This window comes from Lonchura striata, chromosome Z (genome assembly GCF_050655825.1).
Source record: "Lonchura striata isolate lonStrDom1 chromosome Z, ASM5065582v1, whole genome shotgun sequence".
Taxonomy (NCBI): domain Eukaryota; kingdom Metazoa; phylum Chordata; class Aves; order Passeriformes; family Estrildidae; genus Lonchura; species Lonchura striata.
Genome location: NC_140740.1, coordinates 78784987 through 78802929, shown reverse-complemented (window position 1 = coordinate 78802929; position 17943 = coordinate 78784987). Strand labels below are relative to the sequence as shown.

At 36.9% G+C, this 17943-nt stretch overlaps 1 protein-coding gene across 1 annotated transcript in view; it reads left to right on the top strand.

The window, feature by feature from the left end:
- Positions 1-523: 523 nt before the first annotated feature.
- SLC71A2 (solute carrier family 71 member 2) overlaps positions 524-17943 on the top strand; it is a 29233-nt gene continuing 11813 nt past the window's right edge. Inside the window, exons 1-4 of the mRNA XM_021541483.4 lie at positions 524-718; positions 11721-11816; positions 14783-14845; positions 17050-17177. Of these exons, the coding sequence (XP_021397158.3) occupies positions 539-718; positions 11721-11816; positions 14783-14845; positions 17050-17177 (467 nt within the window). The 5' untranslated portion in view covers positions 524-538. The remainder of the gene's footprint in view (positions 719-11720; positions 11817-14782; positions 14846-17049; positions 17178-17943) is intronic.

The window sequence follows — 17943 nt, the reverse complement described above, 5'->3', positions numbered from 1 at the left end:
TCCCTGGCCGAGCCGCATCCTTTTACGTGTACATCGGGTTCTAACATACACCAGGTTTCGCCTGCGAGGGTGGGAGGGACTCCTAATACAAACGTGTGCACTCCAACAAATATTCAGTATCGCATATATCATATTAGAAATGGCGCAAATTAATATCTACTACACATAACAGCCTCTTTTCCAGGCAGCCGGTGACAGGTTAAGAGGACACAGGGAGAGGTTTAGGTTGGACATTAGGAAGAATTCTTCCCAGAAAGGGCGGGTGGACATTGGGATGGGCTGCCCAGGGAAGGGACGGAGTCACGGGCGCTGGAGGGGTTTAAGGGAGGACTCGACACTGGGTGAGGAGGCGGTGTTCGGCCGTGGGCGGGACTGGGCGCCCTCAGAAGCCCTTCCCACCGCAGGGACGGCGGCTCCCGGGGGGAAGCGAGCCCGCCCCGGGGGCGGGCGGGGCCGGCGGCCGGGCGGGCCCGGCGGAGGCGGCGCTGCAGCCGCCGGCCGGCCCGGCCGCTCCGGGCGGGGCCGTGGTGGCAGCGGCATGAGCCCCGAGCCGGAGCCGGAGCCGGAGCCGCCTCCAGCCCGGCGCGGGCCGGCGAAGGAGCAGGACGCGGAGCCGCCGCCGCCGCAGCCGCCGTGGGAGGGCGGCGGCGGCGCCAGGTGTGGCGGCTGGATCATGCTGGGGAAGAGGGGCGGCCTGGCGGCGGGCGGCCGCGGCGCGGTGAGTGCGCGGACCCTGCCGGCCCCGAGCGCGGCCGGGCGCTGCGGGCCGGGCCCCCGGGGCGGCTCCCCCTCGGCTGCCCGCCTCCTGCGGCACCTCTCCGGCGTGCGGCGGGTTCTTCGCCTCGGCCCTGCCCTGCCTCGCCCTGCCCGTCCCTGGCAGCCCCGATCATTCCTCGCGGGCTGGTCCCGGGCGGAGTAACCTCAGTAATGGCAGCTGTGAGCAGGTGGTTGTAAATAAGTTTTCTTTTAAAATATGTGAATGCGAGGTGCCAGGAAGGTAAAACTTAAGTTTTCCTTTGGAGCTCTTGGAGGTGCTCAGTGTTGAACCTAACCCGCGGGATTACCTATGCAGTTCTTACAAGTGGCTGTGCTTTCTGTTTCGTTTCTTCACACCAAGCACTGAGATCTGCAAGGAAAGGAGCTGGAATGCAGTGAGAGTGATCCATGTAAAAGTTGTGTTTGTAAATGTGGTAGCCGTGCCTAAAATTGCTTTCTGAATAAAAAGGCTTAAGCCTTTCTGTCAGTATGTCAGTGTGCTCACAAGGTGCCTTAAAGCCAGATCAGAGATCACATCCCTTGAGCTTTCTGCAGTACATGGCAGGTGACTTGTTTCTGGCAGGATGGTACTGGTTGGGGCTATATAACTCATCCTGTTTTGCTGGAGTTAACCCAGTGGTCATGATGAAGAACCCAGGGGAAGGTGCAAAGGAATAAAACAGGTGATCCTGGCACTAACAGTTTTTAAAGGGGTTTTAACAGTTTTTGCAGGTGCAAAACAAGGCAGTGCCTCTATCATGCCAAATATTTTTCAGCAAGTTGAAATCACAACTTGCAATTGTGATTTTTTTTGTGTGTCTGAATTGCAAGCTGCTAGTGACTTCTCTTGAGGTATGTTTATGTTGATGTGTACCTGAATAATTTAGTGTTAGTTTACTCACAAATTTGGGTGTGCTGAAAGCTTTGCATATGCCAGAAGTTATAAAACAGTGCTAGGTTTGGGTCAGGGAGCCACCATCTCCTTTTTTTGTTGCCTGTCATCCCACAGATAAGTATCTCTTGCTATCAGAGAGAAGATGGTGGGCTGTTTTATGTGAAGGTGAAGAAGTATTTTTAGCTGTTATATTTAGTACATTAACAGCGTAGCAGTAATGTGATATCATGGCTAGAACTGAAGAATATTAAAAAAAAGTCTTGAAACCATCTGTTTGATGCACATAAATTCTTTCTACCTTACTTGTATTTGATGAACATTTCAAGGTACTTTTAGTAGACGATTAATGCAGATAAAATATAGAAAAATGTTGTTCTGTGGAATTCATTAGTAAAATAATTTATTTTATGTAAGTTAATTCCAAAATGACTGCTTCACTCTTCTTATAGTGTATCACTTCTGTATTTGAGTCTTTCAGTTGTCTTTTAGAAATGGCTATACCCTTCAAAAAGCAGGTTGGACTCTTCAAAAAGTGCAGCTGGTGTCTGCTCTATGGTAGAATTGCTGTTCAGATTTGTGTACAGTATCTCTGTTAAAGCGTCGAGTGTATTTGGAATGCAGTAACCCAATCTGAAGTCAGACTACAAAAATATCTCTGAAAGAGTTTTGAAAAGTTAATGTGTTAGTTAAGAAAGAAAATGTTTCTGTTTTATCAGCTCAGAAGATTGGTGAAAGAAACAGACGATTGATCTCACTATATAGAAGAAAAATAGTTGAATTTTTTGATACATGAACAGAGGCTAGGAAATGAAAGATACAGGTAGGGAAATTTAAAAAGAAATCAAATAACTTATTTCTTTCTCTGATTTTGAAAAGTAAAACTCAAATATAAATTAAATCCATAACTGACAAAAGCATTAGCCCATGTTTTTATTAATGGATGGAATGTCTGATAAAGTTGGATTAAGTGTTAAAAAATGCTTTTCAGTACTTAATATATGCTCTTCTATAAGTTTGAAAATTTAGCTTCAAAATGACATAAATTTTTAATTTTGTAAAATGATCTGAGATTTGTTTTTTTGAGTGTATTTTTTGTCCTTTCCTCTTAGTTGTGCCTTTGGAGGACTTTGTGATCCTCTAAAGCAACTTGTAGAAGACAGACTGCATGGGGCTCTAGCCTTATCTCAGTAGTGCTGTTATATCATGTTCCTGACTGAACAGTCTGTTTTGTAATTGCACTTCCTGCAACTCCCTGTGATTCTCACATGGTTGTCATATTGCTACAAGACTCTCTGCCTAGACTTCATTGAAAGAGCTTATTCACAATAAAATATGAGGGGCTGGATTGTGGTTTAGGTGTAGTTGCAGAGATCTGTTTGATTTCGGTGGGAGTGCATCCCTGGCATTTGGAAGAGGAAGCTTGCTGCTTGGACTGCTGCTGAAGAAATAAATGCAGAAATGAAATTTTTGTGAGCTGCTTCTTTGGTCTCTGAAGAATGTCTTTTCCTTTTTAATTTTTACTCATTCTTCACATCAGTAAGACAGAGTGGAAGAGTATGACCAAGTCTGTCAGGTTGTGCAAGGTTTTCTTCTTTTATCCCTCCAGCTTAGGTGAGAATGCTGAATGCATTGGCTTCACTGAATCAAAGAGCTGAAATACAAATGCTGAACAAATGACTTCATATGAATTGAGTTACTGCCTCAAAATTAATAAGAACAATAATATGTTTAACTAAATTCCAATGGAATGAAATAATTTTTCTTGGCTGTATTGCTGTGATTTCAGTGAGCCTCAGAAATTGAAGTAAATTATGCCATGGGACATTTTGTTAGCTCTTGTGCAATATTGTTACATCTGAATTGGGAATGCTGGTAGTATAAAGCTTAGCATGGCATTCAGAATATTGGCGCTACGCACTTCATTTCTGTGCAACCTATTGTCGGTAAAATGTCACACTAAGGAAACTTTTCAGCAAAAGAGTGTCATACTTCTTAAAATAAAGTGCTTTTGTAGGAGAAGTCCTAAATAGGGTATGAAAAGAAAGTTACACGTATGTACTTCTTTGAGAATTAATCAGATGTTAGTTTCATGTTCTTGGACACTGCAGAATGCCTCAGCTATTATGAAGCCCAAGACCTTTATATATTTTGAAAAGATAATATAAAAATTCTGAACTGTGTATCTCGGAAGCTTGCCAGCCTTTATTATTTAAATTTTATATTGGTTTACACAGTGAAGCACAACTGGTGTGTACCCAAAGAATTACATGTTCTTGCCCTTAATGTTAGCATTTTTCTTTATTATACTCCATAAAAAATACAGCACAGTAAAACTAAGGCAGCATGATTTAATGTTACGAGACTTTACTGAAACAGGTCTGAATTCAGTGAGCTTGTTTCTTAAATTTCTTGCTTATAGAATTTAAATTGTATTGCTGGTGGTTAAAAACATAGTTAATTTGTCAGTTTGGATGTTAAGTCCTTTGTGGAGCACTGTTTTCTCCCACACAGGTTATTTTTACTGTTAAATCTGAATAATTAGAGATGAACATTCTCAAGACTGTTAGTGTCATTCTAAATCTTGCCATCTTGTTAGATTGACATCATGAATTGTTACTAGGAATGTTTAGCTGTTCTATTTAAAAGCAAATCACTCTGTTTTATATTTTTGCTGAGAGGGCACTTCTGCTGTTACAAGTCTACTGTTACTGATGCTTTGGGTTCTATCAGTGTGGATGATGTTGCATTCCAAGAGAAGCACTGTTGGCTAGATCAGTAAAAACTTAAATTATTAAGTCATACTTATGTAATTGGTTATGAAGATCCAAACCTAGCCTGCTGGACAAGGAGTTTGACTAACCATCTGGAGTGTGGAGAAGCATGTGCATTAACTAAGCAGCCAGGGCTTTTTAGAGGAATTTCTCATTGTTGTGCATATTTCTAAGTTTTACAAAGAAAACTTAAGCAGATAAATTGACTTCCAACTTGCTGTAGTGTAATATACTGGTTATATGTTATTTCTGTACGAAGTATTTTATATAAGCAATGAGATACTGTCTAGAATGGAGCTTTCAGAATGTGGCAAGATGTATGGCAATTGTTTACTTGGGTGGTCTTCCTGCATCAGTGGCCTCAGCCATGAAGACTGAACCAGAAATGGTCTTCATGCTTTATGTGCCTTAGAAGATTCTTGCTTCTAAACTTACCCAGTCTAAACTAAAACAGGAGTGTGTTCCCAGCAGGAAATACAGTATGGCAAGACATTTTAGAGCTTAAGAATAGATTGTGTAAAGTTGCAGTTATTTTCTTGTATGTTAGTTATAAGGAGGTAGTGGCAAATTTTTTTAACACCATCTCACTCCCAGTTCAATGAAACCCATTTGTATCATTCTGCAAATATGTTAATTGCAGTTTGGAGGTAGCTGCTTCAGCACTCCTCCATAGCTTTGGTAGTGTTCTTTTTCTTTCTGTGGGTCTCTTGTGCTTCTGTAAAATAGATTATTCAAGAATGAATATTGCTTAAAGCTCCTGAACAAAACAGTCATGAGATAAGAGGAGAATCTTTACATAGAGCTAATAAAAATGGTCAGAACTTCAGAAGAAGAGGATTAGCTAGGCAGGCACATCACATGTTAATGCAATAGTATAGTGATAATCTATTTCCTAACAGGGGAAGTTCTTTTGAATGTGTGTTAGTAAGCCACTGCTGAATGCTAGACTAATTTCTTTAATTGAACTCTTTTTTCCAGGATCACATTCCTATGTTGTAATCATCCTATCTGTGGAATTAAAATTGTTTCTTCTTGTTTGCATTGCTTAAATTAATATGCATTAATTTCAGTCTGCCATTTCATTTGTTATATGTACTCCACAAACTTTTGTTGTTCTTTACCCTTGCCCTATAACTCTTCCAAAGAGAGCTGCATTTTGTTATCAATGAACTTTGTCACTTCACTTTCATCCTTTTTTACAGCTTACTTCTGAATGTGTTGAACAACATAGGTGCTAGGACAGACCATTAGGAGTCATCTGGTAATGCTGCTGTGCTGTATGAACAGATTGCAGTGGGCTTATTTTTTTTCAATTTCTTTTTTTTTGGTATGTTTTGGGATATTTTGTGATTTGGGTTTTTGTTTGTTTGTTTGTTTTCTCTGTGTTTGTGAGAGTTTGTTTGCATGTTTGTTTGCTTTCCTTTTCAATTCCTGTGAAAAGTTTACTTAAGAGCTTTTAATGAGCATCTTTGGGTATGTTTACTGAATTTTCAGAAGGCTTATTGATGTGATTTGCCTTATCTATATATGTGCTTTTGAGAACTCCAGGAGCTTTTTAAGGCACAATTTCTCTTTGCAAAATCTTCACAAGCTTTTCATTTTGAATTAATTGTTGTTCTGATACTCCAGACCTGTGCAATATTATTTTGCCTAGCTTTCTGTTGAGAAAGTGTGTCATGATCTTCCAGTCCAGACACAGATCTGTTGAAGGTGTTTGTTTTGCAACTGAAATACAAGTTTGGAGAATGTATAATCTGAATTAACTATGATTTATTTTGCAGCTCACAAAGCATACCTAAAATGCTGTACTGGATTGGAAAGCACTTTCATTTGTGTTCTATGTATTTTTGCACTGAATTTTTGCCTGCTCCAGCAAACAGAGTATTTGTGGTGAACAGTTGGAATTAAGATGGATCCAAAATGCTTCTATTTGAAAATTAAAGAAAATAGTCACTAGAAAGAGACAAACATACAATATCCCCAGAAAAAATACCTGGGTAATATGTGTGGAAGAAAGAGAATCCATCATGAAGTGAGATGGACTGGGGGCATAATACTTGTGCCAGAATGAGGCAAAATGATTGAATAGTCTTGTAGTGAGACATACCAGGAAAAGTTTGCATTTGAAATGGTTGTACTTTGGGAGAAACTATTGAAATAGTAATGAAGAAAACTGTGTAAAGGGAATGAATTTTAAATTTGTCATGAAATTCAAGCTCTGAATGATTCATACATGAAAGCATGTTTCTTGGAGTGTTTTACTGATTCTGTTATTTCAGTTTTTTTTTTTCCTTGAAAATACCAGAGTTGACATAGGGAACTGCATTGCAGGTTGTAGTATAAAAAATTAATATTTGAATGAGTTAATTTTTGTAGGGGAAATGTAGGGGAAAAGGCACTTACAAAAAAAGTAATTAAACGTATACTAACTCATTTGAATGTTGTTTTACATATTGTAGGACAGTGGGTGCTCTTTGCAAAGGTATGTCTGTACTGCAAGCAGAACAAGCAACTAGCAGACTCTTCTGAGAGACCTTGGTGCCTGGTAGGAAGGAATTTCCCAGAATATGGTGTAGGGGGAAAAAAGCAAGTTCCTGTGGTTTGTCAATTCAGAAGTTCAGTTTGAGTTTGGTTCTTATCTGCCTGAAAGATAATAGGATTCTATGACTGCAAAGGTACTTCAGGGAGATACCTTCCTCTTCAGGACAGGATCAGCTGTGCGGCCTGAGCAGGTTCCCCAAGTCTTTTCCAGGTGGATATTGAAACAAACCCTTCATGTCCAGCTCTGCTGCTTCACCCTTATGGGAGGAAAGAAAGCCTGCTGTATTTATCCAATTGAATATTTCATTTAATTCACCTAGTGGACTGTGTGGCTCTCATCAGAATAGAAAAAAATGAAAATATGCTCAGGAGGACTTAAGGATTTAACAGTAAGAAGTGATTTTATTCTCAAAAAAACATATTTCTTTAGAGAAATAAACAGCTAGACATTCTTGAAATTGATGTTACGGTGCTTTTGCAGGCATTCAAACAATTTTTATTACATTACGGATTTGAATTAACAGATAAATATTATCTAAAAACTGTATGAATAATAAATACTGCCTGTTCTTGGTTTGCTCTGCAGATCTGGACTGGCTATGAGATTGCATTTTGCTGCAGAGTATTTTAGGGTGAATTGTATTAGCTGTTCTTCAGAATGTCTTAGATGAGGTATTGTTACTAATACTAGTAACAATTGTTTCCATCCTCCTTTTCTATGAGAAATTATTACCAGCTGGATTTATCATTTTGAAAAAAAAAAATTGTACTGCCTCCCAGCAGTTATCCCAGTTTCCTTCAAATTAACTTTAGGATTTATTCTGATTCCAAGAAAGGCAGAAGAAAAAAAAAGATTTTTTAGAATTGAGCAGTGAAAGGAGGCATTGAAGGAGCAAAAGTGCAAAACTGGAGAAATAACAGATGTTTTGTTGGAACTTTTAAGACTTCAGATTTTACAATGATGGCCTTAAATTTGTATTGTTAAGTATTTGAGATTAAGTAATGTTTTGCTCATTAGTGATTGTGCAAGTATAAAACCTTGACAAACAGCTGCATTTGAAGGTTGTTAAAATGTTCATACATAGTTTCTCAGCCCACACACAATTCTATGACATTAAGGTAATCCATGTGAGTAGCAAATAAGCCCTTAACAATTTTAAGGCTTTCCTGAGGGCAGTTAAAACACTTCAAATTTTGAGGGCAGTGCATGAGGCAAGCAACTTGTATGTTGACCATATCTGTACTATTTCTGAAATACTTTGAAAAATTTTTTAATCATAAGGAATTCAGCAGGTTATTCCAATATTTCTTATTCCAAATGCCTTAATGTCCTTGTGTTTCAAGGTTTACAACCATTTTTTGCATACTCAAAGTTCTTTGTGTAAATTGCTTGGAGTTTTGTCGCAGAGTATTTTCTCAATGCAGAAATGAACCTTGCCCAATAGTTCTGATACAGCTTTCTGGAAAAGGCACACGTGAAGTATTTTTAGAAAACACTTTGATTTTGAACCAAATAAAGAATTTTAGTTGGTTTTTTTTTTTTTAATCTGTGGACCAGGCTGTGTACATGATCAATCATAAACTGTTTTGGTTTCTTAAAGAAGAAGATGATGCTTGATTAAAAATTGAAAGTTTCTGTGATAGAATTTTTGGGAACTACAGTAAAGATGAACATTCAGAAGTAACTGTCTTCATCAGTTCATTTGATAATGTCAGTAAACTTTCCTGGTTTCATGATCTTAGTTTTCCCAATACAGCCCTTAGCACAAGATTTTTAATTAATCTAGGGATTGGAACACAGTAAAGAAAACTGAAAGAAAATAATCAACTACAGTCAATGTGGATCATAGACTGGTAGTGCTAGTATATTTGATGTAGAATGCTTGTCTTATTTTTAACAGGTACATGTTCCTTTCAAGATCTGAATTTTAGTTTTCCAGGTCATGGCTTGAATCCAAAAGGCTGTGGTGTTTTCTGTTTTTTTAATAGGTCAGTGCAGCTAACTGTAAGCTGCATGATACTGCCAGAAATGATTTGCTGACTGTTTTAATCGTCATTGTCGTCTTTGTGTGTGTACATCATCTTTCTGTTAAACCATATAAATCTCAGATCAAATTTATGTGTATTAAAAATACTATTAAAAAACTCCAAACACTCCAAAACTTCATTTTTCATGGCATTAGAATTGTTTGCTAAATGCAGACCCAGGATATATGAAGCAACAACATACTTAGTGATATAAAGTTGTGAGGGAAGTAAAGTAGAGTCAGAAGAAGGTCTGTCCCTTTCCTACTCTACTGCAAAATTTGCTTTTTTCAGAAGAAACTGCTGTGGAAGGAGTCTTCAGAGTTCAGTGTATTTAGTGTTAAGTGCTAGTGTGACTGTCAGACATCTTGGCAAAAAAGTATTCATAAAATTGTTATCCTATCACCTTATATAGGAATACTTACAGTCATCTTAAATGAGGAGGACTTTTTTTAAACTCCCATAGTCTTTGGAATCTTTGCTATTTAGAAATTAAAAATTGCATGTTAATAATGCTTGAAAGTTATTAGCCTTCCAGAGCTAATCTTTAATCTGTGATATTATATGTTTCCCAGGAGAAAGAGAATTGTTTTCTTCAAATCTTCATGCTTGGAAGCAAGCTGCAATGTAGAAAATAAAATTTTACTAGATAGAATACACTGCTGCTGCAGGTTTTGATAAACTGATCTAAAAATTCATACAGATTTACTGTTCAAACAATAGGAATTTCTTCACAGTTTTTACTATAGATAGGTTAAATGAATCTTGTACTGCAAGCATTTTCAAAACATTGGTGATTTCTACCAATTTGGGCAAAAGTTTTTGAGTTTTTGAGCAGGGGAGAAACACCGAAGGTGTCTGTACTCTACCTTCTTCATAGGTTGTCTTGACTTTTTTTGTGTTCATTAGGAGGTCCTGAGTTTCATGCTCGTTCTGGTGTCCGCTTGCTGAAATGAGTCAGGTTGATATTTATCACTAGATAGTGTCCCTTTGACTGAATTCTGCATTATTAAATTGCACTCATCTGTTGGAGTGAAATGATCTTGGATTGGCTGGAAACACTGAAAAACAGTCTTCTGCAGGACAGTTGCTAGGAGAAAATCAAAGAGTCATTTTGGAACACAAAACCTATGTAAAACAGTTACTATGCCAAGGTGTAGTCAGAAATGAAAACATCACAGAATGCTTTTGCTTGGAAGGAACTTCAAAGATCATCTAATTCAAACCCCTCCACCAGAAGAGAAGATTCTACCCACTAGATAAGTTGCTCAGAGCCCCATCCATCTAGTCTTTAACACTTCCAAGTATGAAATGTCCACAACTTGATGCAGTGCTTTACTATTTGTTGAGTGAAGAATTTCTTCCTAATACCTAATCTAAATTTCTCATTTTTTCATTTAAAACCATCCCCCCTTCTATCATATTCTGCCCAAGTAAAAAGTCACTGTTCCTTTTTTGAGTCACTCTTATTCAAAAGACCCCTTCAAGCAATGAGAGGCCACAGAGGTCTCTCTGGAGCCTCTTCTCTTTCTTTTCTCTTCTCTCTTTCTCTTTCTCTCCTCTCTCTTTCTTTCTCTCCTCTCTCTTTCTCTTTCTCTCCTCTCTCTTTCTCTTTCTCTCCTCTCTCTTTCTCTTTCTCTCTTCTCTCTTTCTCTTTCTCTCTCCTCTCTTTCTCTTTCTCTCCTCTCTTTCTCTTTCTCTCCTCTCTTTCTCTTTCTCTCCTCTCTTTCTCTTTCTCTCCTCTCTTTCTCTTTCTCTCCTCTCTTTCTCTTTCTCTCTTCTCTCTTCTCTTTCTCTTTCTCTTTCTCTCCTCTCTTTCTCTTTCTCTCCTCTCTTTCTCTTTCTCTCCTCTCTTTCTCTTTCTCTCCTCTTTTCTCTTTCTCTTTCCTCTCTTTCTCTTTTCTCTTTCTCTTTCTCTTTCCTCTTTCTCTTTCCTCTTTCTCTCTCTCTCCTCTTTCTCTCTCCTCTCTTTCTCTCCTCTCTTTCTCTTTCTCTCCTCTCTTTCTCTTTCTCTCCTCTCTTTCTCTTTCTCTCCTCTCTTTCTCTTTCTCTCCTCTCTTTCTCTTTCCTCTTTCTCTTTCTCTCCTCTTTCTCTCCTCTCTCTTTCTCTTTCTCTTTCTCTCCTCTTTCTCTTTCTCTCCTCTCTTTGTCTTTCTCTTCTCTTTCTCTCCTCTCTTTCTCTCCCCTCTTTGCCTTTCTCTCCCCTCTTTCTCTTCCTTCCCCCTTCCCCTCCTTGACAAAATCAACTTCTTATTTGCTCATATTATGGCATTTTCATATATAAAAGTTATTCCTCTTCTGATTATGTACATTGTCATGATTTTGTTGAAGCAGTGCTGTGATCTTAATGAAGTGGATGTATCTTGTCACTTATAGAGGAAGCAGGGAGAGGTATACCATTAGTCACCTTGTCATGGAAGGGTTGCAAATAATGCAGGAGTGGGAGGAAGCCTAAAGGCATGTTGGAGCTGAAAGCAGTACAGGAGTACGGCCAATAATTCTTTTCAGTCCACAGGTGTTCAAGGGAACAAACTTGAAGTTCCCGAGGGATTTTTAATTGTTTTGTAATACAGAACAATTTCTCCTCCCTTGTTTGGCTTATTGTTGTTCCCATGGGCTTAGTTAGTAGGTCATGCTGAAAAGTGGTTATGCTCAAAACATGTTTGTAAGAGATATTTGCACATGTAATGAGCTGGATGCGTATAACCACTGCATTTGTTTTTCTTTCTTAGCAACAAGGTATTGGTCGGCCGAGTGTATACCATGCAGTGGTGGTCATATTTTTGGAATTCTTTGCCTGGGGGCTCTTGACAACTCCAATGTTAACGGTAAGTATCACTCATCAGCTGTGTTCTTGGTATTTACAAGTGTTAATTTGCTAATTTCTAAGGATTTGGGATGTAATTTGCTTTACATTAATGCATATCTTGTTTCCTCAATTCAAGAAGTCTAAGCAGCTGAGATCTGGACTGCTGAAAGACTAGAAGATAAAGAACAGGAAATTAATTCTACTGTACTGCTCTTTAACTCTTATATGCCTTTTAACACCAGTTTAGTCTGTTGATTAAATTATCTTTGGAAATTCTGACTTTTTCAAGACTTCATAGTTTAGTTAATCTTCCTGTGGTAACAATTGAGTAAACTATTCAACCCTTCATTAACAGTATACTCCCATGGGCTGACTGTTTTGTCAGCATGTAACTTAAAGTGCAAAGTCATTCATATAGGAAATGGGTTTCGTAAGTATTTAATATGTTCTGGTTATTTTCCAGATGAACAGATAATCTGAGTGTTTGGTAATAGAATATGAAGCATTTCATTTGAAGGCATGGATCTCGTTCATTTTAGTGGGCTCTGCCTGTGAGCAATTGCAGGAGGTCTACAAGTCCAGGTTTTAATTGCCTAATACTTGAAAACACACTTTGAATACATGGCAAGCAAAGTTTTGTGTGATTGAAAGAGTTAATTTTTTTCCTTCTCCAAACTCCAAGTAAGATAATGTACATAACTCTTGGAATGTGTTTGCCTAACTTTTCTAAAGAGAGTTGCTGAACTTCTTAACATAACTTAGTAATAAAAAAGTTTATATAAACAGTTAATGCATTTCCATAAAGCAGCTGTCTCACAAAATGACTGTCCTGTTATCCTGTCTTGCCAGTGTCAAAATACAGGGAAGCTTACTGGGTGGTCTTTCCTATATTTTCTTTATCTTTGCTTTTTTTTCTTAACCAAAGTGTGCAATTTCAACTTGCCCAAGTTTGACACTTCTCATCAAAAGGATAAATGTGCAAATCAATTCTTACAGATCTGTAAACCCCCACCAATTTTAATAAAACTATGTATTAGGTGGATTCTTTAGTAGTTGCCCAGTATACTGCTCCATTTGAAATAGGTCCATAGTTGAGGGTGATCATCTTTATTTGTAATCAGCTCTGTGAACACTGAATGGCTGCTGTGTGGTAAATATAATTTCAAGTAAGTTTGATACTTTGCACCTGTCTTGTGATGTACCTGTGATAGCTTACATTGGCATGCTTATGAGGCAGCAGTACTGATGTCATGTAGAGATATCTTATGAACAGGATTCAGCTTTGAACTGCCAGCTGCCTACTTCTGCTCAATCAGGTTAGTCAGTAAGGAAGGCCAGAAATTGACATGTCTGGCTTGTTTATCAAAGTTCATGGTTACTCATTTTTTGTGGGCTTTTTTCATGATTCTGTAGGTCATTGTCCACTTCAGTCTAATTAAAATGTTGCATACTATGAAAATAAATTGTTTGTATTTTTGATAGCTGAGATTATTTAAATTTTTAATTTTTAAATGGCTTTTTCAGTTCTTATGACATCTGTCAGCAACTTGTAACCAGTGTTAGTAAATTACCATAAGCAATATTAATTACTTAATGTTTTCTCTTATACATATATATATATATATATAATGTATCTATTGTTAGAACCTGAGTAAAGATGTTCCCTCTACCAGTTTGTCAACTTGCATTTCTTTTGTCTATAAAGTTACAAATATAAAAAAACTTGAACTTAATATCAGCATCAGTGGTTGCCTCTCAGGAAAAAATACTAGAAAACAGCTCACAGGTAATTAGATTTGACTCTCTGAGTTTCCTGTTTTATGTTTGTTTTGTTCTTCTTTAACTTAAAAGATATCTACTTTTAGATCTGTAATTTGAATTCTGATCTTCTTTTTCCTCAATTCATAAGATCAGTGTTCTATCAGGTGAAAAATTGTTTTAAATACCTCATCAAAACATGATTCGAGAAGGGAAAAAGTGATGTAAATAAGGAGAATTATCTGACCAGTAATTAGTAAGAGAACCACCACTTTGATTAAACCTATGATTTGAGAATCTCAGTCTTCCTATAAAAAATAATGCTGATACTTTTCAGTGGCACTTTCTCAGTACACATATAAGTAATTTTTGTAATTGGTGGCACTTATCTATAAATATCAGGAGCAAATAAATGTGAGATTTGTTTTAATGTGAATTTTTGTGCATTTGTGCTTTGAACATCGCAGTAAGTTTTTTTAGTCAACATGGTACCACCTGTGAGGCCCCTTAACTCTAGCATATTTATGGTAAATCTGTTTAGCATAGATTAACATTCTTGCCCTTGAATTAGGACTGGTAGTAAAGCACCTTACATGAATTTGTAGCTGTATTTAAACACTCAGAACTCTTGCTGGTATTTGCAAGCATCTACTTACTAATTGGAAGTGTTTCTAACTATTCAGCTATTTAATAGCTGCTGTGTGTTCAGTTGTGAAAACACTGTTTTTTCCTTGTCAATGTAAGTTTGCTGAATCTCATTTTCAGTCTTAAATATTGGCAGTGTTTGAGTCAACCTTTTACGAAATTAACTACATAAAAATTTAGTAATTTGTACTGCATGGTTTTTGCTTACACTGATCTTTTTGAGCAATGTCCCAAACCAACCAGCTCTGCATTACAGTCTTTGCCAACAGGAATTTACGCTGATAACAGATATTAAATCTTGTTTACATTTTCTTGCAATGAGAAAAAAGAAGTAGATGCTACTTTTATTCTGGTTGTTCCAGGGTGGTTTTGTTTTTTTTCCTTTTCTTTGGTTTGATTTGGGTTTTTTTTTCATGTTCTTTTTTTCTTTTTTTTGTTTAGTTTTTATTTTGGGATAGGATCCTTTTTTTTTGTAACAAGTTCTCATAGAGCTATCCTGTTTTACAAATCAAATTTAAACTTGGAATCAACTCTCTCCTGTCTCTCATTATTGAAATAGTGTTTTTTTCTCCTCCTGGTCAGGTCTTACATGAAACATTTCCCCATCATACATTTTTAATGAATGGTCTTATTCAAGGTGTTAAGGTAAGATGTTTTTTGAACCTCTGACCTAAATATTCTGTGTGTTGTCATATTTTGACTTGTCTCAACTACATTTTCCATAAGAACATACAAAAACACTGAGCATGTAGTTAATTCTTAAACCATTTTTTTACTGTAGTGGTTGTTTCTTAGGCTGAATTCAAGTTTTCCTGTGGAAGTGGCAGCATCTTGAGACAAGTGGAATGTTTCTCAGAAATTTAAATTCCTCTCATTTGAATAGGTACCACTTGTAGCTATTTGTAATTTTGATAGGGATCGTTCTGAGAGTACAGCTAGGTTTTTATTGTCTGCTTCCTAATGTTGAATGATTTATATCAGAGGGAAATTAATGCAATCATGATGATACCATTGAGATAGAAAATGAAGCATTTAATCACTGTGATTTTGTCTTAAAATGTGGTATAAGAGCTAATTTTCATCAGGTTTGTTTTATTTCCTGGTCCTGTTTTTTTAATCAGCTCTTGAACATTCTGTGATATTCAAGATATTCAGGGCAATTTATAGCTCACTTAGACCACTGCATTCACACAGTGATTATGTTGGATCTGTGGCCACAAAAAAGCTTCAAAGAGTTTTATATGATAACTAATGTAAAGTCTTTTCTTTGATAACTGTTGTGCTGAGAGGTTGCAAAGCCCTTGCTGAAACTTATGACTAAGATATTTACAGCACTTAGAAATGGTTTTTTATGCTGCGTAACAAATCTAAGGCATTGCTTTCAGCTGTAAGAACATAGGGTCTTTAGGATCAACCTGCTGTCTTGCATGGTGGGCTGGCAGGGCTGGCAGAACACAGTGCACTTGAGATATTGGTTTGTCTCAGACTGAAAGAGGAAGTTATCTTCTCATTGTTCTCACAGAAAAACAAAGTTCATGCTCCTCTTCCTGTTTTAAGTTTTTCTCTCACACTGCAATGTAACTGTGCATTTAAAGTAGTAAATAGAGGGTTCTCCATAGATTTTTTACAGAGCATGTCTGTAGAAAGTGCAGTAATGTAATGATTATTTGGGTTTATCTAACAGGTCTAATAAACTGGGGACCAAAGACTAGAGAGAGCTTGTACTTCCATGTCTTTTTTCTTTAAAATTTTGTTTGTGAAACATTTGAAGTGTTTTTGACAGCAAAATATGTTAGTTCATGTGGTACTGAAATCTGATTCTAAGGAACAGAAACACTTAATTTCAACTGAGTAAGACATCTGACTTTCTGAGGACCTGGTAGTCTGGCTTCGCAGCTTTTGCTCTCAGTCTACTTACTGAAAATGTTGAAAATCAGGATTTGGCAGAACACTTACTTAGTACAGCAGTCTGTATGCATATTAAACTTGTGACTATACTTGAATAAGAGAGCTAAGCTGAAGTTAGCCAGAGTAGGCTTCCCAGGTATTAAGGTGCTTACAGAACCATGCATTTACTAATGTTTGGACTTATGGCACAATTGGATTGATAAATGAAGAATGTAATAATTAGGAGGAACTGTTAACAAACCTGTGAAATACTTATTTTAATTCTCCTGTGTAATAAAATGGATTTATGAAATTCTGGAAAATCTAGTATTTGATCCTTAGCCAGTTTTTACTGTACATGTGACCTTTGCCACAGGAATCTCATTCTAGTGTCCCATCATCTCAAGTTGCTGGGCTTGCTCAAATGATTTTCTTAGTTCTTGCTCTTCCCAGATGTACTGTTCAGGATGAATATGTAGTATAAAGCAGTAAGTGTTTAATTTAATTTAAGCTATTATATTTGTTTCAGAGAGCAGTTATGTTACACAGAGTTCTCTTCTACGACAGTGCAAATTAGAGGGTAACTTGGGTTTGAAATCTAGCACAGAGTCTTTTGATAGAGGCTAAGATAATGTTTTTTGTGGAACTAGACTGTATTTTGGAGATTTTAAAGATTTAGCAGTCTATGTTATTTCTATATTGAATCAAATGGACCTTGAAAAAATGTATGCTGTATCTTTTATTTTTTTTTTTAATTCACTCAGGTTTAATAGATTTGAAACATAAAACATCAGAATCATGGAAAACTACACTATAGAACAAATAGTGTAAATTTTCAGTTATCTACAGATTCTGTATTTAGTTTCAAATCAATTTTCAATTTTATTCTTATATTGTTTTAAAGTGAGCTTTACTTTGGAAATGTTGATGCAGACATACTAATTGTTTTTCTTCTGTCACAGGGTTTTTTGTCATTTCTCAGTGCTCCACTAATAGGTGCTCTCTCAGATGCTTGGGGAAGAAAATATTTTCTTCTTCTTACAGTTTTCTTCACCTGTGTCCCAATTCCACTAATGCGAATAAGCCCATGGTAAGTGGTACAAACTGCAAGCTTGTCAGGAGAGAGGAGATGTTTGGGGAAATGAGAGACAGTAAGACAAGAAGAAAGCAGCTTTCCTTTCAAATCATGATTGTATTATTCAGTAGCTTTTCTGTTCAAGATGTATTCAAATTCTGTATTCTAAAATTGGAAATAATGGAATGTGAACTATATTCATACAAGTAAAGCAGTTATTGTAAGGATTTGATAATCCTGTCTAACTCTGTTTTAAGATCAGCTGATAATTTTTTCCCTTAATGACTGACAGTAATAAACATGCTTTTAAAGCTAAATGAACCTTAGTCTTTATTTGCTAGAGAAAAGTATAATTGTTGCAAGTGATATACTTTACTTCTTTGATTAGGACTTTAAAACCAAGTCAGTACTGCTTAGTTAAGACTTCAATTGCATTTACATTAATTGTGGAACTTGGAAGAATTACAAAAGAATTTTGTATATACTCTGAATACATTCAGAGTTCAGGTTCCATATATTATATATATGATAGTTTATTCCTTAACTGGCTGATGAAATGATTTCTAAGATAGTTTATTTTTCATAACTTGAACTAGAGAGTGTAAATATCTATAGGTACTATGTCCTCAAGGGACCACTTCTTCTTTTAGATTGATGTATAGTAAACAGAAGAATATAAAAGAATTTAAATGCTGTTTTCCAGTATTTAAATGAGATGGTACAGTCATTCATTCATCTCCAGTAGAGTTCTGTGTTAGTTCTCAAGGAGCCCTCGTTCTAG